Source organism: Protopterus annectens, chromosome 7.part0, assembly GCF_019279795.1.
Source record: "Protopterus annectens isolate FY-2018-M chromosome 7.part0, PAN1.0, whole genome shotgun sequence".
In the NCBI taxonomy this organism is placed as follows: Eukaryota; Metazoa; Chordata; order Ceratodontiformes; family Protopteridae; genus Protopterus; species Protopterus annectens.
This window is the reverse complement of record NC_056739.1, coordinates 200,526,865-200,552,946: the sequence shown is the minus strand read 5'-3', so window position 1 is coordinate 200,552,946 and position 26,082 is coordinate 200,526,865. Positions and strand designations below refer to the sequence as shown.

The 26,082-nt window shown below is 42.4% G+C and overlaps 1 protein-coding gene across 5 annotated transcripts in view; it reads left to right on the top strand.

Moving 5' to 3' along the window:
- The window catches only part of DLG4 (discs large MAGUK scaffold protein 4), a 2,742,131-nt gene that overhangs the window by 2,542,640 nt on the left and 173,409 nt on the right, over positions 1-26,082 (top strand). For all 5 annotated transcript variants that reach the window (XM_044076698.1, XM_044076697.1, XM_044076699.1 and 2 more), the window contains 2 exons: positions 1,659-1,706; positions 2,211-2,312. In XM_044076698.1, the coding sequence (XP_043932633.1) occupies positions 1,659-1,706; positions 2,211-2,312 (150 nt within the window). The remainder of the gene's footprint in view (positions 1-1,658; positions 1,707-2,210; positions 2,313-26,082) is intronic.

Genomic DNA, 26,082 nt, shown 5'->3' with positions numbered 1-26,082 from the left:
ACAAAATGAAAGTGCTATCATATAATTCATAACCACACAAGTGAAGAAATTATTTTGATCTGGGGAAAATCTAAAATAAATTGGCATCTCGAGTACAAAAGAAAAAAAAACAAGACAGAGGTCATGTCCATAATGGCATCAGAAGTACCAAGAGCTCTGATTCAGCAAATTATTTCTGTGTATGCAGTATTGTCATACACACACATAGAAAGCTGGTTGTACAAAAAGAATGTATGTTTGTAAAGTTTTATATATACACATATATATATATATATATATATATATATATATATATATATATACCTCAAAAGTATAGTTTAAGGGAAGATGTAAAGCGGGGGGAGTGATTTAAGAGTTATTTAGAGTTTAATTACCATACTGTGAAATGTTTAGAACAATGAAAATGGTACTGAATGAGTGGACTGCAGCGATACGCTACCACTGTCTGGGGGAGCAAATGCACAGATTGGACCCTTAAAGCCAGGGAATGGATGTCTGGGCTGGAGCTGCCTTTCCACCACCCCATGAGAGCGAAACAAATGGGTCAGATGAGCGAATGAAGGCAGCCATTAGGCACAACACCATGAATAAAAAAAAAGAAAGAAAGAAAGAGACACTCTTGTGGTGGTCAGTCCTCAATTGTCATGCCTGACTGATTCTGTCCTTTATGGTGAGTTCCAAAGGGCACATAAGCTTTGCTCAGATGATGTAGCATTTCAAAAAGTGGCATGAGAGATGAGGAGATCAGACACCAAGGATAATCAGATGGATGTGTTGCAGGAGAATCATCATAAAAGAGACCTTAAGACCAGAGTGGAATTGTTGGTGCAAGGATGCACTGTCCTCCAACACTGCTTCCAAACTATAGAAGTTTGAAAATGACCTCTGTAAACAGGATAGGTAGGTTGTCCTATCTTCATTGACCCAAAAACAATGGTCTAGTATTTTGGGACCAAATATGAACCCTTTTTACTGCGCCATGTACATGAAGAAAGCAACGCATTTGTAGAGAGACCTGCTTATTTTCAATATACCTAAGTGCAGTCCACATCTCTATGAGTACAGATCAAGTTCTGCCACTCTCTGCTGAACTCACTGGAGAAACTGTGATGCTCTGACATCACATAGCTTAACAGTTTACTCAAATTCTTCAGTAATATCTGCATTGCACAGAGAATATTACGGAAACAAAAATGGCAATTAGAATACCTGAAAAGCACAATACAGTGGTCTACTTAAATGTAAAATGCATTTACAGATACTGCTTTTTACTCATTGGCTACATTTAATAGCTATAATAAAACCAGGAAACATATTCTGAAATAACTTAATGTTTTAGAAAGTTCAAAACTGCATCATGACTGACAGAAGGACATGGAGAACAATTTCATATTATGACATTTTATAATTACATAGGAGTGACAGACAGCTCTATGTTCTACTCACAGCAATATAAATCTGCATGTAGCTTCACTCCCATAAGTCATAGGTGCACATTTCATTTGTGGAAGATGTAATGCTGTGGGCTGCCCCCTGCTGGTGGCAAAGGAGAATTAATTGAACAGTTCTACACCAAAGTATTAAATGATTTAAGCTGTGAGAATGTACCAGAATTACTGCTGGAAACATTAGCCATTATCACTTTTCTTTCTTCCTAGATCGAGAGGAATGTGTACTAAGTTACGAAACAGTGACACAAATGGAAGGTAAGGTGATGCTTTTTCTTTATGAATTCATACATTTTATCTGTACAGATAAAACTATATATTTGCTATTCCCTCTATTATCTATGTATCTTTTTCATCCCATAAGTTCAGTGTAATTATTGACAAAGGATATGTTGGTATGAGTTCTGTATTCATAACCAGGTTACAGTACGATCATAGTATCAGGGAGATAAATATAATGCTAATTCATAAAGACAACATTAAAGTCATAAGTACAACCTTCAGATTGTATTTTACTAAAGGAAATCAATTTAAAAAGTGTTCAATATTTGAGTCCTTCCAGACTTTAGCTTTTAAGTAACAATGTCAATTTTTTAAACATGGTTTCTCCAGTTAATGAGAGTTCCACTAAAATTTGTTAACAGGGCATATAAAAGGAGAGCTACTTCTCTATTTTAAACAGAATCCTGCCAAATGAAGTACATGTAAAGCAGAGTCCTTGGTAATTCTTATCAACTTTTACTTTCTCTCTCTCTGACACAGTACACTATGCCCGACCGATCATTATTCTGGGACCAACAAAGGACCGTGTGAATGATGACCTATTGTCAGAATTTCCTGACAAGTTTGGATCCTGTGTCCCACGTGAGTAATCTTAAAGCAGAAAGTGGAGTAAATGGTGTATGTGTGTATATTTATTCATTTGTTTATCTAGGTAAGCAATCAGATCTTTATAGAACTTTTTTCAGACAAGTTAATGGCATATGCAGCATACAAAGAAATTTTTAGGGGCCTCAGGTAGTATGTGCTTGGGCTGTGGGGTAAATTACAGCACCTAAGGAAATCCATGAAGATAGTGAGAGGATTTTAATACCAGACAGACAATGGCAGAAATTCGGATAGACTCTCAAGCCATCGAGGTCTAGGGCAAGAATGGTAGCCGTCATCCTACAGTCCCTTCTAGCACAAAAGGTCAGTAAGCATTCCATAAATTTATAGTGCATCCAGACAAATGCGACAGCAACAACCCTTAACTAGATGCATCAAACTGCATTTTATCTGTAAAATACCACATTGCTTCCATCCACTATTTTGCTCAGTGACACTGTACTTATCTTTTTTGGAAAATCTATAAACAAATTTAAACCTGCAATATGTAAAACGTGTTGCACACTGATCTCCATCATATTATACCATCAGTCTGATGAGAGCAGTATAACCACAGCACTGTCTCATGGTGTAGTGTGCTATGCCCTTATTACTTCCATCCACTACTTTATGCAACAGCACTGAGACATTGTGCTTGCCGTTGTCAGACCTATTAGAAGTATATCTTACAACTGATAGTACAATTTACCAAACATAAAAAATAATATTACTAAAGCAAAAACCCATTAATCTTATCACTTTGTGAGAAAACATTATAATTCAATGTAAAGCAGATACAGAGCTATACAAACTAATAATATCACTGTTGCAACATTCTATCTGCTTCAGTATCAAACTTTAAATCCAGTATTCTTTTGATAAGATCTGACTTCTTTACACAAGAAGGTAGGCAATCTACAAGTTTTTTAAATATCTAATAACTACCTTATCAATATTATCTTGAAAGCCAGCTCAGCCAGGCAAAAATGTTAAACAAATTGGTAGACATTTGGAGAGTATTTTAGGTAAATAATAAGAAATAAGAATGCATGGTTTCTCTGTCAAATCTTTACATTTTTTCAGAGGAGAGTAGTATAATTTTATACTTTCCTTGACAAGATTTCTAAGCTTAATTACAGGTTTAATATACATTTGTATAGAAACCCCTTTACAGAACACTCATCTTCCAAATGAGATAAACATATCTTAAAATAATCCTCAGACAAAATTGCAAATATCTGACTTATTTTTATAAAAAAATTATCATATTCTTTCTCATGAAAGTATAGCAAAGAGGAAAAAAACATTAATCGTTCTGTTCTTAACATCAGACACATTCTTCTACTTTTAGGCACAAAATCATTCAGGACTGAAAAACTTTCCTTCAAGATTACCTTAGAGCAGCACACAAAAGTACATCTGTATCATCATCAGTACCATCAAGAGAATTAGTTTCATCATTAGTAGTAACAGACATGTGAGACATACAAGAGAATTCTATTGGTGGAAAGCAAGTCAGTTCTCCAATAAAAAAAACTGTTTTACATTGTATAACACCTCTTTTTTTCTATGATACTTAAGGAGTAGAAGAATAGTGGATGATGGGGAAATGGGGCAGCCATGTTGCACTGTAATGTGATTAAAGAAGAGAGGAGAGGGCATTTACTGGTAGGAGAAAGAAGTTGTATATAAAATCTTGTGTAACGAGTCAACAAAGGATAAATAAATAAATATACACATTTAATATCACAGTGGTTCCAATTTTATAGCCATATGCATAGTTGGGTAACCAATTTTAGGATTTTTTAGGGCAGGAGGCAAGTATTATGATAAGCAGAACAGGGTTAAGCAAGGAGCCCTGTGGTAAATCCAATGTAATGCCTCATTTTTATTCTGTTGCTTCATGAATAGAAATTATTTGGCACATTTCTCTACCTTTCCTTTATACACACTGAGTGTCAAAATGTTGATGTCATGTTTTCCATTGCATATATGACTTTATTATGAGGCAAGAGGTAAAGCACCTTAGATATATGTAAGTTCGCTACCAAACAGTAAGTTAATGATCATCTCCTGTGCTCAGTCATATCATTTAATTAAATTAGTCACAGTAGAACCACAGTGGTATGGTGGTAGCATTATTACCTCACAGCAAGAGGTTCTCCCATTCAATTCTCAGCTGGGCTTGGGAGTGCCTTCTGTTTGGAGTCTGCATGTCCTCCCCACTGTTGGGTAGCGTTCGAAAAACATGCATGTGTAAATGGGCATGCCTTCATTGAAGGTTGGGCGTTGAGCTGGCACCTCGGCGTTTTGTAAAAATATACTGCCAATCATTAGAGGACCGGAGTTCCGCTGTGGCAACCCCTTACCGGGAAAAGCCGAAAGACAAACAAACAATTACAGTAGAACAGTCTTTAAGGAAACCAGGCTGTATGATATCCATTGTCTTACTGTAGACATTGCGAGTAGTTAGTAAACTTTATTTATCCTTTGTTGACTGGATTAGTCCCACTAGGCTAGTGGGCTGTTTTCAAGGGAGACCCAAGGTGGCATTTGTTAGGGAAAATTTGGCCAGGGCATTGAGGAAATTTCTTGTACTCTTTTCAGTAGATGCCATGGGATGTTTTACATCCATCTAAGCTGCCACCAACTAAAGCAGATGGGACGTTGGTTTAAATGTCCCACAAAAGGACAAGACACTTAAAGTATGGCAATCACTGATACCACACCACAGTGTCAGAAATCCATAAACTGGGTAAGAGAATAGAAGCTACAGCCTTCAGAACTAAAAACAAGTGTGTTACCTGTTGTGCCCCGGACAATGATATGAACGTGCTTTTTTAAAGCATTCTCCTAAAATTGCTGTTATAATGATAGGGTGGTAATTCTGGATCAAAAAGTTTCAGCGTCTGTTTTTAAAATGATACCACTCTGTAATGATAGATTGAAAACGAAATGCAGCAGAATCAACAGTATGCTTCTAATCAAGTGGATAAATGACTTTAAAATCTTTTCTTGACCTACCTACTGGTGCTTTTGATATCACCTTTACTCAAGACCAGATGGTATGCAAGTCAAGGACACTGAATATCTTTAATGAAAACCACTTTCAATCTACATTACCCAGACTGATTACCAATAGACTGATATAGGATGCTGAACTACTGTTTTGAAAGTCTCATCCAACTTGACTAGACTGACTGGCTATATATCGAACCTTTGGGAAATAACGTATTTATAGTATGGTCATTTGCTCTTTTTTAATCCTGAAGTAAATTTCTTATCAAGCCTTGGGCATCTTAATTTGTACCCTTAACTTGTTATCATCAAATATATTTTTTACCTTGAATATGTATTTTGTATAGATTACATAACACTCTGTCTTCCATTAATATGCCATTTTACTTCTCGAATAATTAACATATTTAGATCAAGATGCCTTTTGCAGAACTGACTAGTTCTTTCTAGCCACAACTGTTATGATTTGACAGCACATAATGCCTCATGGTTTGTCTAATAAACTTGACTGTTACTTGTCAATGTTTTTGGTAATGAAATTTTTTATGAATTCTTTTTGCCGTGTGATGTACTATCAGAAATGAGAGTATTATGATCAGAAGTCCCCAGAGCTTAAACAAGTCATATATATTATTTTGCTTAGTAATATTAGTTACCAGTTGTAACATAGTTCTCAAGTTCATATCTGTAGGAACATATGCTCATATAGTGCTTTGCAACATAATTACCCTGGGATTCAGCAAGCCATATTTTCCATACAGGAACAGTGTAGGACCTTCTGCATGGAAAATGGCCGCCGAGCAATTCAGGATAGCGCCGTTTTCATGTGCACGAGCGGTCCTACACTGTTCTAGCACGGAAAACCGGCAAATATGCAAATCATCTCATTTGCTGGTGAAAACCATGCAAATGAGGTGATTTTGCGATTCACCAAGCTGTCAGGTCTCCGTGCTAGAACAATGTCAGTGCAGAAATGTATTAAGAAAATAACTGAGTACTCTTCTGCAACTGACAAAATGGAGGCACGACAGCTCATGGAAAAGCATGTATTATGTACAATAGACATGCCGATGGTCAAATATAAGGCCATTGGCATTAAAAAGTGATTAATTATTATGACAATTAAACTTTTTTTTTTTGGCAAATCTCAGCCGTTTAAGCATAGGGCAGTGGCGCGCAAATGGGATCATGCCAAAAATAAATAAAAAAATAAGAAAAGTAAATTTTAAGTTAATTCTGCATTTTGCCATTATAGTCAATGGCATGCAAAATGCAAACAATACCAGGGAGCACTGGTTGTCAAGGGTAAAGGGTCCGTGTTAGTGCAGTAACTAATAACCTACACAATGGGTATGCAAATGAGGGGAGTTATACTGAATCACAGATTTCTTCAAAGTGTCAGTTTGTACCTAACCATGCAGGTGCATACAGTGTAAGTGTAAGAGCTGAATGACTTCATAAGGGTGTGTGTCATGCTTGCTATAAGCTCATTGGAGCTCTGTGACCCATGTTTCCCCTTAGCTAAGCACAGTAAGGAAGAGTGTGTGTCAGAGGTGCCTGAGCAGTGTGCACATAGCCTAAATGAGTTTGTTCGCCGTGCATCAGGTTTTAAACAAACAAAAAAAAAAGGAAATTTCCAGCACTGTTTACATTTCAGCATTGGGTATGCGTGGTGCACCTTGGGGGTTAAATAGGAGGAACTGGGAAGGGGAAACCACAGCAGGAAGGAAATCAAGGAGAACTACCATAGCTGGCAGGTGGAATGCATCAGAATCAACCAATTAGACATGCAGCAGCCCAGCACACTACTATAAACTATGCAAACACTGTGCATACTGGTGTTTCCCACAAACTCTACACCACCAGTGTACACAGATGGGGGATTGTTAACTGGCAAAACTAACTAAAAATGTTAGAGGCTGCAGCTGCTTTACTCCATCAATATGTGCTAGAGACTGAGGGTGGTGAGGAGGAGAATGCTAACAACCGACCGACAGTGAGGAGGAGGAGGAGAAGAGTGTACAGACTCAGGGTAACCTACCAGGGCCTACATGAGCTGGAGATAGTGGAGCACTATAGGGTGGACAGGGACATTCTACAACAAATTGTTGAGCTGTGCCGGCTAACTAATAGAGGGGAACCCATCGCGGTGGATACCAAGGTATGTGTAGGCTTAAGAATACTTGCCAGGTACCTTCCAAAGACCAACTGGGGATATCATGAGGGTCTCACAGGCATCAGCATCCAGGTTACTCCCCAGTTCCTGGATGCCATGACACCGCATGCCAATGAGCACATATATTTCCCCACCACCCATGAGGCATTGACAAGATTTATGCGTTTCTTCCACTGTATAGCAGAATACCCTGAGGTAGATGGTGCTATAGACTGCATGCACATCCATACCAAAGCACCACCCGGTGAGCGGGATAGGGTCTACATAAACCGCAAGGGCTTCCCTTCCATCAATTGCCAGGTCATGTGTGATGCCCAGGGCATTATTATGAATGTGTGTGCTGGCAGCCCTAGAAGCTGTCATGACTCCCACATCTGGCATTGCTCACAGCTGTATCAGGCATTTGCCAGGGGGGGCATCCCATATAGCCATCTAGTGGGGGATGCTAGCTATCCACTGGAGCCGTGGCTGATGACACCCATCTGAAATGCACACACACCTGAACAAGAACAAGATAATGAGGCACATGCACAAACCAGGATCATTGTAGATCGTGTAGATCATGTGTTTGGGATGCTCAAGTCACGGTTCTGCTGTCTTGACATATCCAATGGAGCCTTGCAGTACTCTCCAGCAACATCTGCACAAATGTTCATAGTATGTGCCATGCTACACAAAATGATCCTGCAGAAGCTGCTGCAGAAGGAACAGCATGGGGCAGGGCCATACAGCCCCCCACCATTGCCAATGCCTGCACAGGCATGTTGTGTGGACAGATTGGTATCTTCAGAAGTGGCATTTCTGACCTCTGTAAGCAGAAGGAGTCATGCCCAGTAGGCCCATGCCTTGGCAAAGAGGCAACGTGTAGCACACACACTGACATTGTAGGGACCCAGGGACTGATACCTCTCTCTGACTTGCACATACAGTAAAAGGGATAACAAACATGACCCTACCTGTGCTTTACCACATGTAGGGAGTGTACTACGTGCATCCAACATTGTCAGCCCTCCAGCACTGTCCCCAGTACTGGCCCAGCAACAAGGTAAGTCACCCTTCCTATCAATTACTGAATGGAGTAGTATGTTCTCATACTTGTATGTATGATATGGATGCAAGCATGAAAAGGAATTGGGTGGCTGAATGGAATAGCAGCAGACAGCTGACAGCTGTATGGGACAGCAGGAAATTCATAACAAATACTGGTGTCAACATACTAGGCAGCACTTCACTAGGTGACAACTCCCACCGCAGTGCATGTGATGGCCCAAATAACTGTGGGTGTCAATAGATCACACACATGGATGTCAATGAGGGTCACATACCCACCACCAGCCTCACCCAGCAGGACAGGTATAGATGACCATAAAGAAAGGCCAGGCTAAGGCCCCCAAATGATGGCAATGGTGAACAGCCCCCCACCAGACCTACATAGACATACTACAACAGGTCTGGCAGTTGCATTTTAGTTCTGAAGGGTAAGATGTCTGAAACTGAAATGTATGCCATTAAGATCTAACATGTGTACTCTACTGATATGCCTCCTTTCTGCATGATAGGTCACAATACAATATAAAATGGAACCCAACAGAGTAACAGTCATTGCAAATGTTTAAAGTCTTCCGGTGTGCACCCCCCCCCCCCACAATCCTATGTAGAAATGCAGTAACATGTAAGTTTGAGGAGTAATATCACTGGGGCATAGATTGATAGAGCTGTCCCAATCTACATTGTTGCATGTGTACAATATGCAGGGGTCAGTGTGGTAAATTTGTTGTATGTTTAATATTGCCTGGAAGTGGTCAGCATGTGGGCCTGGATGGTTATGTCTCAGTGGTCTAGGTACAGTACAGTGGATGACAGGGCCATGTTCCAACAACTGCAGTGCCAACCACACTGCTTCTTAGCTACACCCATGTCAGCAATTGTACATACTTACTGTCCAGATGTCAATATCTGTCACCGTCGGAAAGCTGGACATGCCATGAATGGGGGTCCATACATAGAAAAAGTACACAGGTGGAAGTAATCTAAACAGAGTGCATATGAATAATTGTCAACTGCACACAGGTTTGGAATTATACATAGAGGTTAGCATCACATTAGTTGACCTCTGGTATGGAATACTAGTAGTCTGGCCAGTCACTGGCAGACCACAAAAGGTACAGTTATAAAGTGATGACAGGCTGCCCATGTCCACACACAAACCAGCATAAGGGGAATGTCCCAGGTATATCTGTGAGTCAGGTGCAAGTAGCTTCCATATCACACATGTACCCATCTCACCCCACCATCAGCCGCAGGTTTATCACAGGTCATATCCTTGCTGTAGGGAATGAGTACAGCATGAACCCATCTCTGTATGGGAATACATACATGATGCAGCATGCTGAATAGGTGTCCAGTGCAGGTGTGGCCCTAGCTGTAAGCAGCAACCCGACCACATCCAGACCCATGATCAGTATGAACAGGAAGGATTAACAAAAACACCTCAACCACTCACCACTGTCACCCGAGGGTAATACATTGGCTTGCAGCCTGGGAACATATGACTGACAGAATGCACTGGCCTGCTACAGATGGCCTGCAGCACACTCAGATGGCCCACAGTCCTCTGACAAAGGCCCATGCCTCACCCATAGTGCCAATGTACAGAATGTCAGAGGGTCCTAACTAACAATCTAACACAGTAAACAGAAAACAAATGCAAGGCCATGTTGACAAATGCCAATAGCATGCCTTCCCATCTCCTAGCGCAAGGATTGTGGACCAGGCCATAAATACTACTGGGATAAAGGCCTAACTATAGGGATACCTCTGAGATATTGCTTACATAATGTTAGAAAAGGAGAGAATAACAGAGGGGGATGTAGAAGCATGGATGGAATGTTTGAAGTCTGAAACTCTAATGTCCACCCATACTACCCCCTGACTGCAAATCCATAAATGAATTCTCACAAAACTGCTTGTAAACCACAATGTGAAGGTACACTGACCAGATATATGAGTCCTGCCTCTGGATAACCTGGGTGTATCTGTACAGCTGAGAGGTACGGCCACAGCAGGATATGGCCATTCCATTAAGTTGAGAATAGCAGAACAAGGGAATCCCCAGCCAGCATACTTACAAGGTGCTGGATCATTTACACAGAACCAGCAGTCTATCGTCTGTAGCTACCCCTCCACAATGGCAGGAGTGTGCCAGATGAAGCCCATGCCTGACAGCACAGTGGACTACAGATATCGGTTATTCGCAGATGTCTGTGCACACACACACCAAATTGTACACCATTGATACTTCACACACACACATTAGATAGGAATACTCACACATATCTAAGGCCAACATAACATAATATAATATGTCAAACATACACACACAGGGATGTGGGGAAGAGAGAGACAGACAGTGACAGAAAGAATCCCATTATAAGGCCTTTCCTACCCAGTACACATCCCATTGGCCTATATCACATGATGTGCCGATGTCATTCACTGTAGAAATTCCTGTGGTTAGCCCTCAGCCCTATAGTCTCAGTGGTACTCGTGATAACTGTAACACTACAGTACAAATAAGTATCCATGTAGCAGTTGTAATCTCAGTCCTGTCAAATATAAAGTTGTGTGTAAGTGTGTGTGTGTGTGTGTGTGTGTGTGTGTGTGTGTGTGTGTGTGTGTGTGTGTGTGTGTGTGTGTGAGTGTATGTGTGTGTGTGTTTCTAGATGAATGTGATTGAGGCCATTCACAGTCACTACACTTCCCTTACCCCTCCTTTAGCACTGCTGCTGATGTCACTCACCTTCAAAGATACCTTTGGATAGCTCTGTGGTGCTTGCGATAACTGTAATACTATATTGTAGCAAACTAGTTAGGTAAGAGGTCTAATCCTGGTCCTCGCAACTGTGAAAATGTGTGTGTCTGTGTGAGAGAGCGTTTGTGTCTTTGTAGAGACCTGATTTTGTGGCCATTCACATTCACTATACTTCCCATACCTCTCCTTTAGCACTGCTGCTAATGTCACTGACCTTAGAGGTATGTATGGACAGTGTTCTACCTGTAAGATATGTGACACATGTGATAAATGCAGAACAATGTAGTAGCAATAACTACATAGGTAGGGGTTTGAATCTCCTTCCTGGCAAGTGTTTGTATGTGTGTACAATCTACATATATCTGTTCGTACCTTAAAGATTTTGACCTTATTTACACCCAGTACACTTCTCAGTGCCTGAATATAGCAGTCCTGCAGATATTATTCACCTTAGAAGTGCCTGTTGGCAACCCTAAACCATGTAAGGTCAGTGGTGTGTGTGTTAAATGTGTAACATAAAGGTCTGAAAACATAGTTAGATAGAGGTTTGAACCTCATTCCTGGCAAATGTAAATGTGTGTGTAGGGAAAAATATTTTGTGAAATCTCTCACCCACTATATCACCCAATGCCAGTATTTACAAGGGCTGGTGATGTTCCTCACCTACTAAGTACCTTGGGACAACATCCATCCTGTAAGCACCATGGCGTGTAAGGTCAGTGGTGTCTGTAGTAAATGTGTAACATAAAGGTCTGAAAACAGTCAGATAGAGGTTTGAACCTCACTCTTGACAAATGTAAACGTGTGTGCAGGGTAAAATATTTTGTGAAATCTCTCACCCACTACATCACCCAATGCCAGTATTTAAAAGGGCTTGTGATGTTCCTCACCTTAGAAGTACCTTGGGACAACATCCATCCCGTAAGCTCTGTGGTGCTTGTGATGAATGCGTAACACTGTAGTAGCAATACAAAGCTAGGTAGTGGTTCAAACCTCAGTACTGTGTGTGTGTGTGTGTGTGTGTGTGTGTGTGTGTGTGTGTGTAATAACAGGATCCATTGGGAGGTGGGTTTTGCTAAAGTATTATATTGAGGACCTAGTATATGTCCCAATGTCCACATTACAAGGCCAACAGTTGTCAAACACCGTAGAACTTGGTGTAGACAATCCACAGCCCTAAATGAGTAGTGCCATGTGCAATGGTTATGTGACAGTATGGATTATTTAACAATATAGGTAATGTTTCTAATACTCAGAGACCACTCTCCACCCACGAATAATACACAAACACACTTGGCTAGGCAGCAACCACTATATCAGTAGTTCTCCTGCAAATTGCCTCAGAGATGGTACCCACGGTGTGATTGCAGTGGACTCGATGTCAAACCGATGACCAGACATGACTGGTATCTCACACAGGGTGCAGACGCATGTCGTCTCATGTTTTGGAATCTACCCTTCTGAGGTGCAGGAGAACATGAAGGAACCCTGGCTGATAATGTTTGCATACAACATTAAGGTGGGTGGTAGCATTCCTAATCCATGTGATGTTGACATCACTTCCAAAGTCCACTTGACACCTATGACTGTTGTCAGAACCTTGGACATTACCTCAATGCCAAGAGATGTGCCGCAATTACCTTTGGGAACACCATGGCTCAGATGAAGTAATACATTGGTGGTAGTCCACTGAAAAATGACATTGTTATAACAGAATGGGGAACACAGGTTGACAGTCAGCTGCCTGTTGACCACAACAGTGCCACTGACATCAGAAAGTACTTTGATGTGTTACATCTCCTGACTGAGTGTGTGTGTTATCCAGCAAGTAAAAGGACATGGCACCCTGTTCCATCCTCCCAGTAGCCCAATCAATGTGTACAGTGGCCCTTTTGCCATGTTCTGCACTGGACACCTGTAGAGTCTGTAAACGTACCCTACAAATGGAATACCATGTCTTATACAAATGCCCTGTATGGACAGACTTCAATAACTCCAATGAATCCCCATATCATACTATGTAGGTACAATCACTACCTTAGCTACATATCCATGTCTCACCAAATGAGGTCAGAAATGCTACTTCTGAAGATACCAATCTGTCCACACAACATGCCCAGGAGACCTCAAGCACACTTCCACACTTAAAAGAACATGCATATGGGACATGTGCACAACCCAGATACTGTCCATGTTATTGAATATACATCACATACATGTGAAGCAGTGCACATTACTGGCCACTCACAATAGAAACCTGGATGAGTGGCTGGGGAATACAATACCCACCCCTGGTGACCACTCCAGTGACTATACTTCTGAGCCACACTGGGGGCTATTTTCATGTGGCCTGATGCCAGGATATTCCCTTGGGCTAACCTTGTAGAGCCTTCAGGCCCATTCACCTACTACACATCTATGAATCAATGAACCTATGGATCTCAATACTGTCAAGTGTGTGTGTGTGTGTGAATAGTAATCTCAGTGTGTCTGGTTATTAGCAATTGGAGGTGTATCCAAACCACAACACGTACCATTCTCCATTCTACAACAGATGTTGCAAATCAACATATACCTATGTACAACCCTCAGCCCTATAATCTGTGAGGCATATGCAATCATTGTGTTACAGACCGGGGATTTCCGTGCACATTCTGTACTCTGCCTATGACATGGTGGATATGTTACCACACTGCCATACTCCATGGTCTTGCTGCAGGGCCACATCCTGGTGAGACACAGATGCCTATAACAGAAACAGGATACAGCATGTGAGAACACATTCACTCGGCACTTCACTTGTGGGGGGAGAGAGTGCTAAAGCTGGCACTGAATGTGTTGCCAAGACTGTGGCCAATATATTTTGTCTCAGGATAGGTATTAGTATGCTTCAGTAGCTCACAGCACTTGTGTTTAATGCTGTGGAGGTTGATAATGTAACTATCAAAGGCTGTTGTGATTGTTGTCAGTGTCTGCTGCATGTTTACCATTATAGATGCCTGTAGGGGATCCAATGAGGGATCCAAAGTTGTGTTTGAAGCTAATAAGGGAGTTCAATGGTCATGGGACACCACCTTTCTCTGAAACAGTGTTCTCCTTCTGATGTACACTTTAGTAATGGCAGGGGACCATCACATTGTCTCCCAGTGTTTGGAGGACAGTGCCTGGGTTATGTTTGCGCTGGCTAGTACCATGCATTCATGTACCTGTTTGTACAGTGCATATGTGTATGATTCCACAGTTATGCAGCTATTTCCCATTGCCATGGGTGCAGTGAAGACATCCACCCCTATTTTCATGGTTGCAAAGTCAGCTTTGGAGAGGTTTTGCAAGGTGGTTACCTTTGTGGGGGTTGTGGCTGACATGTTGAGTTCCATACTGATTACAGCCTGTGTGGATCTCACCATGCAGGATTAACATCTGTTCCCATATTTAAGTAGTCAACACAGGACAAAGTTGTTTCATCCTCTACCGGGGGTCAGTATGAGTTGGTCCAGGGCATTGAAAATGATGAATCCCAGAAGTGTCGGGCCACTGTACTGGTGCTTGGCTACTTTCCCCAGGAGATGGAGGGGTAGTTGAAGACTCATACTTTGTCAGTGTTGTTTTGGACCATCATAGATGGCAGGGTGTTGAGGAATGTGCATTGACAGTCTAAGGACATAGATGTGGACCCATAGCAGGCTATGATCTGGATTGCACTATTACCCCAAGGCAGTTGTACCAGAAGTCTCTCCAATGCATTATACTGAGATACTAGTCTAGATGTGTTCCTAGCCATAATCAATATGGAGTTAACACTACCTGTGGAGGTGTGATGTGGTCCATGTTTGAGGGCTGACAGCTGTGGAATGCATCATAGCCTGATACTGCAGGTCTGCTGTCTGTTGCTGTGAACCACCTCTCCATTACAGCAGACAAGTGTCCTCCCCTCCAAGTGCTTTGAGTTACTTCATCCTGACAGATGTCTACTGTTGGGCAGCATGACCCACAGATTGCATACATGTCTAGCTGTTATGGTGGTAATTACTTTAGGAACACTGCCTAAGAAGGCATCATAGGAGTGGCAAGACACTTAGCCAGTACCTGGAAACCCATCGCTGACAGATGTAGGACATCTGTGACAAGTCATTGGGTTCTGTCAATCATGTCATCCCAAGCAGAGAGGTACTGGATTCACTGAAAATGACAAAAAACAGGTAAGCCAATATTACAGTCAATGATAGTACCACATCATCATTCTGGGTGATGGCAGTACACTACTCAGGGCTACTGTCACAGCTGCCTGGACCACATAATCATAGAGTTCGACCATGTCTCTTGTCATGTAGTTCAGGGAGGTGTGTCCCAAGTCATTCACACCCACATAGATACAGAGTGATACTCATAGTTGTTGTGGAGTGACATGATTGGCTGTGTCATGTGTTGGATGCTGGCATGTGATAGATATTTAGCTGTTACCTGCTCCATATTCAACTTAGTGAGTGGGATATGTGTATACCTCAGTATTGAGTTACCCATGATCACTGTATCGTGCAAGGTGGTTAGCCTTAGGAGCTTAGGTTGAGGGGGACACTGTGTAGGTTAAATATGTGTACCTTGGGATGCACCATGTCACGGTGTCATAGTGAGTGTCTGTCTTGCTGATTTCTGCTGTTTGGGCAAATGTCCACTGAGTGTCTCTGGGAAGGTGGGTATGTGGCTTTTCACAGTATGTCATGGCTGTCAATGCGGGTATCATGGTGAGCTACGTGTAACATGTGGTGTGCTGCAGGTGTTGATCTTATCCTTTTGACCTGCTAGTCCAGTCTTTGTTGGAGAGTGCATATGTCCACATTGGGTGATATATGGGTAACTCTCACAGGTCTGAGTGTTTGGAGTTTAGAGGGGGGGGGTTCCATGTACATGAGGCAGTTGCAACAGTGCCTCAGAATGGATAAGTGCACCAGGTTAATGGGTGAAAGCACAGAAAACTGCCTTACAAACATGCCAGATGGGGTGGACATACCTAGTAAGTACTGGGCTACATCTGTGATGAACGAGTACTGCTGACGGCTCCCAGGTGTGCCACACATCTTGATAGAATAACCTGGTGAAGTGCCAAACCATAATGCTAGTTGAAGTGCAAGACAGAAACAACTAGCATGATGTAAGGGTGGAAAAGAAGGCAGACTGTCTGCCACCCATAGTACTTTACCACAGCTGTGCAGTTATCAGCAGCTTTGGCCATATGAAAGTTCAGTAAGCTCTTTAGCATGTGTGGTAACTGTGTAACACTATAGTAGAAATAACCAGATTGGCAGGAGTTCTAATCCTAATCCTGGCAAGTGTGTGTGAATCATATACTGTCTGGCCTATACCATTTTTGACTTGTGTACTAGCCTTCACACTTCCCCTCAACCCATCTAGTGGTCCTGTCAATGTCATCCAACTTAGAAGTATCTTTGGATGAGGTGGAAATCCATCATCTCTGTGGCTCATCTGATAACTGTGTAGCACTATAGTAGCAATAACTATATAGGTAGGAGTTCTAATCACCCTACTGGCAAATGTTTGGATGTGTGTGTGTGAGAATAATGTACTCCAATTTAGTAGTCCTGTTGATGTCATCCACCTTAGAAGTACCTTTGGAGTAGGTGGAACTGCATCAGCTCTTTGGCGCATCTGATAACTGCATAGCACTATAGTAACAATAACTAGATAGGCAGGAGTTCTCATCACTCTACTGGCAACTGTTTGGATGCGCGTGTGTGTTTGTGTGAGAATCATGTAGAGTGTGGGTTACAACATTGTTGACCTGTGTACTACCCTTTACACTTCCCCTCACTACAATTTAGTAGTTCTGTTGATGTCATACACCTTAGAAGTTCCTTTGGAATAGTTGGAAATATATAAGCTCTGTGGTGCATATAACTGCATAGCACTATAGTAGGACTACCTACATAGGCAGGAGTTCTAATCCAAATGCTGGCAAGTGTGTGTGTGTGTGTGTGTGTGCGTGTGTGTGTAATAACAGGATCCATTGGGAGGTGGGTTTTGCTAAAGTATTATATTGAGGACCTAGTATATGTCCCAATGTCCACATTACAAGGCCAACAGTTGTCAAACACCGTAGAACTTGGTGTAGACAATCCACAGCCCTAAATGAGTAGTGCCATGTGCAATGGTTATGTGACAGTATGGATTATTTAACAATATAGGTAATGTTTCTAATACTCAGAGACCACTCTCCACCCACGAATAATACACAAACACACTTGGCTAGGCAGCAACCAGTATATCAGTAGTTCTCCTGCAAATTGCCTCAGAGATAGTATCCACGGTGTGATTGTAGTGGACTCGATGTCAAACCGATGACCAGACATGACTGGTATCTCACACAGGGTGCAGACGCATGTCGTCTCATGTTTTGGAATCTACCCTTCTGAGGTGCAGGAGAACATGAAGGAACCCTGGCTGATAATGTTTGCATACAACATTAAGGTGGGTGGTAGCATTCCTAATCCATGTGATGTTGACATCACTTCCAAAGTCCACTTGACACCTATGACTGTTGTCAGAACCTTGGACATTACCTCAATGCCAAGAGATGTGCCGGAATTACCTTTGGGAACACCATGGCTAAGATGAAGTAATACATTGGTGGTAGTCCACTGAAAAATGACATTGTTATAACAGAATGGGGAACACAGGTTGACAGTCAGCTGCCTGTTGACCACAACAGTGCCACTGACATCAGAAAGTACTTTGATGTGTTACATCTCCTGACTGAGTGTGTGTGTTATCCAGCAAGTAAAAGGACATGGCACCCTGTTCCATCCTCCCAGTAGCCCAATCAATGTGTACAGTGGCCCTTTTGCCATGTTCTGCACTGGACACCTGTAGAGTCTGTAAATGTACCCTACAAACGGAATACCATGTCTTATACAAATGCCCTGTATGGACAGACTTCAATAACTCCAATGAATCCCCATATCATACTATGTAGGTACAATCACTACCTTAGTTACATATCCATGTCTCACCAAATGAGGTCAGAAATGCTACTTCTGAAGATACCAATCTGTCCACACAACATGCCCAGGAGACCTCAAGCACACTTCCACACTTAAAAGAACATGCATATGGGACATGTGCACAACCCAGATACTGTCCATGTTATTGAATATACATCACATACATGTGAAGCAGTGCACATTACTGGCCACTCACAATAGAAACCTGGATGAGTGGCTGGGGAATACAATACCCACCCCTGGGGACCACTCCAGTGACTATACTTCTGACTGGGGTCTATTTTCATGTGGCCTGATGCCAGGATATTCCCTTGGGCTAGTCTTGTAGAGCCTTCAGGCCCATTCACCTGCTACACATCTATGAATCAATGAACCTATGGATCTCAATACTGCCAAGTGTGTGTGTGTGTGTGTGTGTGTGTGTGAATAGTAATCTCAGTGTGTCTGGTTATTAGCAATTGGAGGTGTATCCAAACCACAACACTTACCATTCTCCATTCTACAACAGATGTTGTAAATCAACATATATCTATGTACAACCCTCAGCCCTATAATCTGTGAGGCATATGCAATCATTGTGTTACAGACCGGGGATTTCCGTGCACATTCTGTACCCTGCCTATGACATGGTGGATATGTTACCACACTGCCATACTCCATGGTCTTGCTGCAGGGCCACAACCTGGTGAGACACAGATGCCTATAACAGAAACAGGATACAGCATGTGAGAACACATTCACTTGGCACTTCACTTGTGGGGGGAGAGAGTGCTAAAGCTGGCACTGAATGTGTTGCCAAGACTGTGGCCAATATCTTTTGTCTCAGGATAGATATTAGTATGTTGCAGTAGCTCACAGCACTTGTGTTTAATGCTGTGGAGGTTGATAATGTAACTATCAAAGGCTGTTGTGATTGTTGTCAGTGTCTGCTGCATGTTTACCATTATAGATGCCTGTAGGGGATCCAATGAGGGTTCCAAAGTTGTGTTTGAAGCTAATAAGGGAGTTCAATGGTCATGGGACACCACCTTTTTCTGCAACAGTGTCCTCCTTCTGATGTACACTTTAGTAATGGCAGGAGACCATCACATTGTCTCCCAGTGTTTGGAGGACAGTGCCTAGGTTATGTTTGCGCTGGCTAGTACCATGCATTCATGTACCTGTTTGTACAGTGCATATGTGTATGATTCCACAGTTATGCAGCTATTTCCCATTGCCATGGGTGCAGTGAAGACATCCACCCCTATTTTCATGGTTGCAAAGTCAGCTTTGGAGAGGTTTTGCAAGGTGGTTACCTTTGTGGGGGTTGTGGCTGACATGTTGAGTTCCATACTGATTACAGCCTGTGTGGATCTCACCATGCAGGGATTAACATCTGTTCCCATATTTAAGTAGTCAACACAGGACAAAGTTGTTTCATCCTCTACCGGGGGTCAGTATGAGTTGGTCCAGGGCATTGAAAATGATGAATCCCAGAAGTGTCGGGCCACTGTACTGGTGCTTGGCTACTTTCCCCAGGAGATGGAGGGGTAGTTGAAGACTCATACTTTGTCAGTGTTGTTTTGGACCATCATAGATGGCAGGGTGTTGAGGAATGTGCATTGACAGTCTAAGGACATAGATGTGGACCCATAGCAGGCTATGATCTGGATTGCACTATTACCCCAAGGCAGTTGTACCAGAAGTCTCTCCAATGCATTATACTGAGATACTAGTCTAGATGTGTTCCTAGCCATAATCAATATGGAGTTAACACTACCTGTGGAGGTGTGATGTGGTCCATGTTTGAGGGCTGACAGCTGTGGAATGCATCATAGCCTGATACTGCAGGTCTGCTGTCTGTTGCTGTGAACCACCTCTCCATTACAGCAGACAAGTGTCCTCCCCTCCAAGTGCTTTGAGTTACTTCATCCTGACAGATGTCTACTGTTGGGCAGCATGACCCACAGATTGCATACATGTCTAGCTGTTATGGTGGTAATTACTTTAGGAACACTGCCTAAGAAGGCATCATAGGAGTGGCAAGACACTTAGCCAGTACCTGGAAACCCATCGCTGACAGATGTAGGACATCTGTGACAAGTCATTGGGTTCTGTCAATCATGTCATCCCAAGCAGAGAGGTACTGGATTCCCTGAAAATGACAAAAAACACGTAAGCCAATATTATAGTCAATGATAGTACCACATCATCATTCTGGGTGATGGCAGTACACTACTCAGGGCTACTGTCACAGCTGCCTGGACCACATAATCATAGAGTTCGACCATGTCTCTTGTCATGTAGTTCAGGGAGGTGTGTCCCAAGTCATTCACACCCACATAGATACAGAGTGATACTCATAGTTGTTGTGGAGTGACATGATTGGCTGTGTCATGTGTTGGATGCTGGCATGTGATAGATATTTAGCTGTTACCTGCTCCATATTCAACTTAGTGAGTGGGATATGTGTATACCTCAGTATTGAGTTACCCATGATCACTGTATTGTGCAAGGTGGTTAGCCTTAGGAGCTTAGGTTGAGGGGGACACTGTGTAGGTTAAATATGTGTACCTTGGGATGCACCATGTCACGGTGTCATAGTAAGTGTCTGTCTTGCTGGTCTGTGCTGTTTGGGTAAATGTCCATTGAGTGTCTCTGGGAAGGTGGGTGTGTGGCTTTTCACTGTATGTCATGGCTGTCAATGCGGGTATCATGGTGAGCTACGTGTAACATGTGGTGTGCTGCAGGTGTTGATCTTATCCTTTTGACTTGCTAGTCCAGTCTTTGTTGGAGAGTGCATATGTCCACATTGGGTGATATATGGGTAACTCTCACAGGTCTGAGTGTTTGGAGTTTAGAGGGGGGGGGTTGTCCGTGTACATGAGGCAGTTGCAACAGTGCCTCAGAATGGATGTGCACCAGGTTAATGGGTGAAAGCACAGAAAACTGCCTTACAAACATGCCAAATGGGGTGGACATACCTAGTAAGTACTGGGCTACATCTGTGATGAACGAGTACTGCTGACGGCTCCCAGGTGTGCCACACATCTTGATAGAATAACCTGGTGAAGTGCCAAGCCATAATGCTAGTTGAAGTGCAAGACAGAAACAACTAGCATGATGTAAGGGTGGAAAAGAAGGCAGACTGTCTGCCACTCATAGTACTTTACCACAGCTGTGCAGTTATCAGCAGCTTTGGCCATATGAAAGCTCAGTAAGCTCTTTAGCATGTGTGGTAACTGTGTAACACTATAGTAGACATAACCAGATTGGCAGGAGTTCTAATCCTAATCCTGGCAAGTGTGTGTGAATCATAAACTGTCTGGCCTATACCATTTTTGACTTGTGTACTAGCCTTCACACTTCCCCTCAACCCATCTAGTGGTCCTGTCAATGTCATCCAACTTAGAAGTATCTTTGGATGAGGTGGAAATCCATCAGCTCTGTGGCTCATCTGATAACTGTGTAGCACTATAGTAGCAATAACTATATAGGTAGGAGTTCTAATCACCCTACTGTCAAATGTTTGGATGTGTGTGTGTGAGAACATGTACTCCAATTTAGTAGTCCTGTTGATGTCATCCACCTTAGAAGTACCTTTGGAGTAGGTGGAACTGCATCAGCTCTTTGGCGCATCTGATAACTGTGTAGCACTATAGTAGCAATAACTATATAGGTAGGAGTTCTAATCACCCTACTGTCAAATGTTTGGATGTGTGTGTGTGAGAATCATGTAGAGTGTGGGTTACAACATTTTTGACCTGTGTACTACCCTTTACACTTCCCCTCACTACAATTTAGTAGTCCTGTTGATGTCATACACCTTAGAAGTTCCTTTGGAATAGGTGGAAATATATAAGCTCTGTGGTGCATCTAACTGCATAGCACTATAGTAGGACTACCTACATAGGCAGGAGTTCTAATCCAAATGCTGGCAAGTGTGTGTGTGTGTGTGTGTGTGTGTGTGTGTGTGTGTGTGTGTGTGTGTGTGTGTTATACCATTTTGATGTGTATACCATACACGGCTGGTGACCACCTCCTGCTGCCATTACTTTATATAGTGTGGTAACAGCATATGCCTCACATGCAGCAGGTTAAACCATTGTACAGTACTCTGTACAGATGTGTCTGGAATATCCATATGTTTGCAACCTATACATGGTCGGAAGTGGTCTGTGTGCCTTAACAATGCCCATGTATGTGATATTATAGCCAAATAGGCAACAGTGAGTGTACTGACACATATGGCAGCATGAGGTATCATACCTGACTGAAACATCATGCTGATAAGACGTCTGCCATCCTCACAGATGGCCAGTCTTGTAGGTGCAATACATGACTCCAAATGCTTCACTTTACAAGTGAACTGTTCCTGTTATGGTTCACATTAAAGGCTGGAAGAGGTGTGTTCTGACATATTGTGGCCCTAATTAGTATGTAACAGGAACACCTTGCATCTTAACAGAGGTGTGTACACAATTTATATCCACTGTATACTACTACTGTGTCACACATGTCCCTACCTTAGGCCGTTTGTCCAGCCCATTTTGCTGGCCTCTGTCCAGATGTCTTGGCACTGACAATTTGTGAGGGATGCTACAGGAATGTTGAAGTCACATCAGATAGGCCCCAGTGGTGACCAGTATGATGCAATACAGTTAACCCCAGCAGAAGTGAACATACACAAAAAGCAATATAGCTATTACATAAAACTATATACATATTACTGATGGTTGTGTGCATGGGAAAGTGCATGCCCTTCACATGGCTGGAGTATTGCCAGGAAACAACAGAACAATGTCATAATCACCAGCTTCATGCTGCTGTCCCATATGCAGACCAGAGGGTCCTAGGTGTTTGTGAGAGGGAGTTATTGTCAGCAGACTCACATGGCCTTGATATAGGATGGATGCAGCATGTCTGGACATCTACAGTAAAAACCCCAATATTACACAATTCCCTGTCCTCACCATAGATGTGCACCTCTGTGCATGAGAAAACACCATCCACAACTACAATCGGACCTGACACATGGATGTAGATACAATACAGATAAATGTATGCCTGATACATTAGTGTACTAATCCCCATTGGGCCCTTACCTGCATGTGCCTCATCCATTGTGTGTGTGTGTGTGTGTGTGTGTGTGTGTGTGTGTGTGTGTGTGTGCGTGTGTGTGTGTGTGTGTGTGTGTGTGTGTGTGTGTGTGTGTGTGTGTGTGTGCAAGCCACCACCACAATGCTTCCCTAAGCTTTATGGCTTGTGCGTTGGGCAGGTGCCTCAAGTTTGGTGAAGAGCTCCTCAGTGGGTGTCAGTGGGGGCTGGATGGCTGATCCCCCACCTGTGGCTAGCCAATCCCTCAATACAGCAGCAGCTCATTGATGGGCATGGCAGATGAGGTTGGTGGCCTGATGCTGGCTATGCTCATAAATTCTGCTATGCAAGCCGGCATCATTTATCCTGTGGACCACACTATTCCACGGGGCGGTCCTCTCATGCACATCTTCTGCTCTCTGTCTAAATAATAGGGTACAATGTCCAATCACATATTGGGTGATGATGTCAGTTTCCCCATCAGAGAAAAACGGTAGGCATGCCATCTGCATGTTAACTGGAAGACATAAACAGTGAACAGGTCACAGGACCTCATAAGGTTGTTAAAGTTCACATCAACAGTGGATATTACTTGCAAATAATCCACACTACACCATTACCCTCCAAGCTATCATGGCTATAGCAGCTTGCATTACACTCCTGGCCCTGAGCTATCTTATCCCCCCCAATGTTGGACACTTGATTGCATAATCCTCTATTCTCCATTCATTTCTGTGTAGGGGGTTGACAGTGGCCATCTTCCATGTGGATGGTGTGTGGATGGTGGAAGGTCTGTGTTTGACTGTGGTGTGTGATGGAGCTGTGAACACATGCCTGAGTTCATGTAGGAGGCAGACAGTGATGCTATTATGGTCCATGGAGCTATGCTGTTGTTGCCATCAGTAGGCAATATGTACATGCTCACCATTGCTGAGGAGAGGACGGTGGCTGGTGTGCATATCCCCCTGTACAACTGGGCTGGACAGGGTGACGATCTTCCCACCTAACCTGTGTGATGCAGGTTGTCTATATCCATGGCGTGTGTGTATGAGGTGTCATTTGCCCCGAGTACAGGGTGAAATGTGTTGTTTCCTCTGAGACTTACAACATATGTGGAGACACAGTTGCAATTGTCCTTGGTGGTGTGGATATGTCTGATTTGTAGTCATAGTCAGCCTTACAGGAAGTCACCTGTGAACTTATATGCTTGCTCAGATATAGGTGGACATGCTTCCAAGTTGTTGCCTGGACCTATGTGTTCCTGTACAGCCAGTGTAGCAACCTATTATGTGGTTTGTGTATTGTTTCTATCCACTGAAGGAGATTACACTACCTTGATGGAGTCTAGTTATACAGGTCAGGTACTGCTGAGTCCATATAGCTACACTGGATATAAAGTGTACACACCTATGTTACAATGCCTGGCATTTGTGCAATTGGAACATGACACCACAATAACTAATTTCAAAACAATTCCCACCTGTAACGTGACCTATAGCCTGTACAATTTAATTGAAAACATAACAATCTGGTCTGTGAAAACATATGGAAATAATAATCTGTACAATAAGGCAGTTGAATGAGTATGCACATCTTTAAACTGATATGTTGTGTATGCACCTATTGAGATGGTTACAGCAATCATTTGTCTTGGTTTGGACTCTAACATCATGGCACATATTCACTTCACAATAGTTGCTCACCTTCCTAGAAACACCTTTGATTGTATTTCAATGGAATTGTACAGGTTAGGGGTCACATTAAGGATGAGAAACATTATGAAATTATATTCTGTGGTCTGATTGTCATACAGCAAATAAACCTGGCATTCCAACAGAGGTGTGTACACTTGTGATATCCATTGTATATAGGTGTTGACATTGCTGGTAGTGGTAGGCATGGACAGAGGGTCATAACACAGTTGAACACTTCTCCGATTAATACCTAATAATCATGCTTACTCTAGTACCCATATCCATGTCAGGGCAATGCAACAACCAGTAGCTATACACATTTATTTCTGTTGTATGCACTGACACTGATATTACACATGTGTACAACATGCACAACCTATGTACCAGACTGCTTGAAACCCATGTGATTAGCTTTGTGCCTTCCAGCTGAACATATGTATACATACATGTGCTTAGGGGATACCTGGTATACATTTCTGTTCTATGTTAATATGGCACAATGTATTTAGTCTTGCTGCTCAATCTTACTTCTCAACCTGTTATAGCATTACGTCTGGACAACAGCACACATTAATGGGTGACAAAAGGGACATCAAAATTGATACTGTATTAATATAGCTGCACCATACATTAGTACGTTGATTGCACAGTAGGCTTTGACATCACTATGATAACCTGGAAGATGTCCAACAGTCATAAGTAGGCTATTATGTTACAATGTCATTGCTCACAGACCTGCCAGTGGCTTGGCTGACATAACACAGATGTATGTAACTACAGATATTAATCATAAATGTCCTTATTGTCCAGCAGAGCACTGTAAAGTTTAATGTTATTAATTCAATATATCACATGCAGTTCAACACAAGTCTGCAACAGTACTTTACTATGCACATGTCCTATACAGGTCTCTAAACTTTACAAGACAAACATGTGTCATACTCATATTCACAGGTAACATGCATATCGACAACAT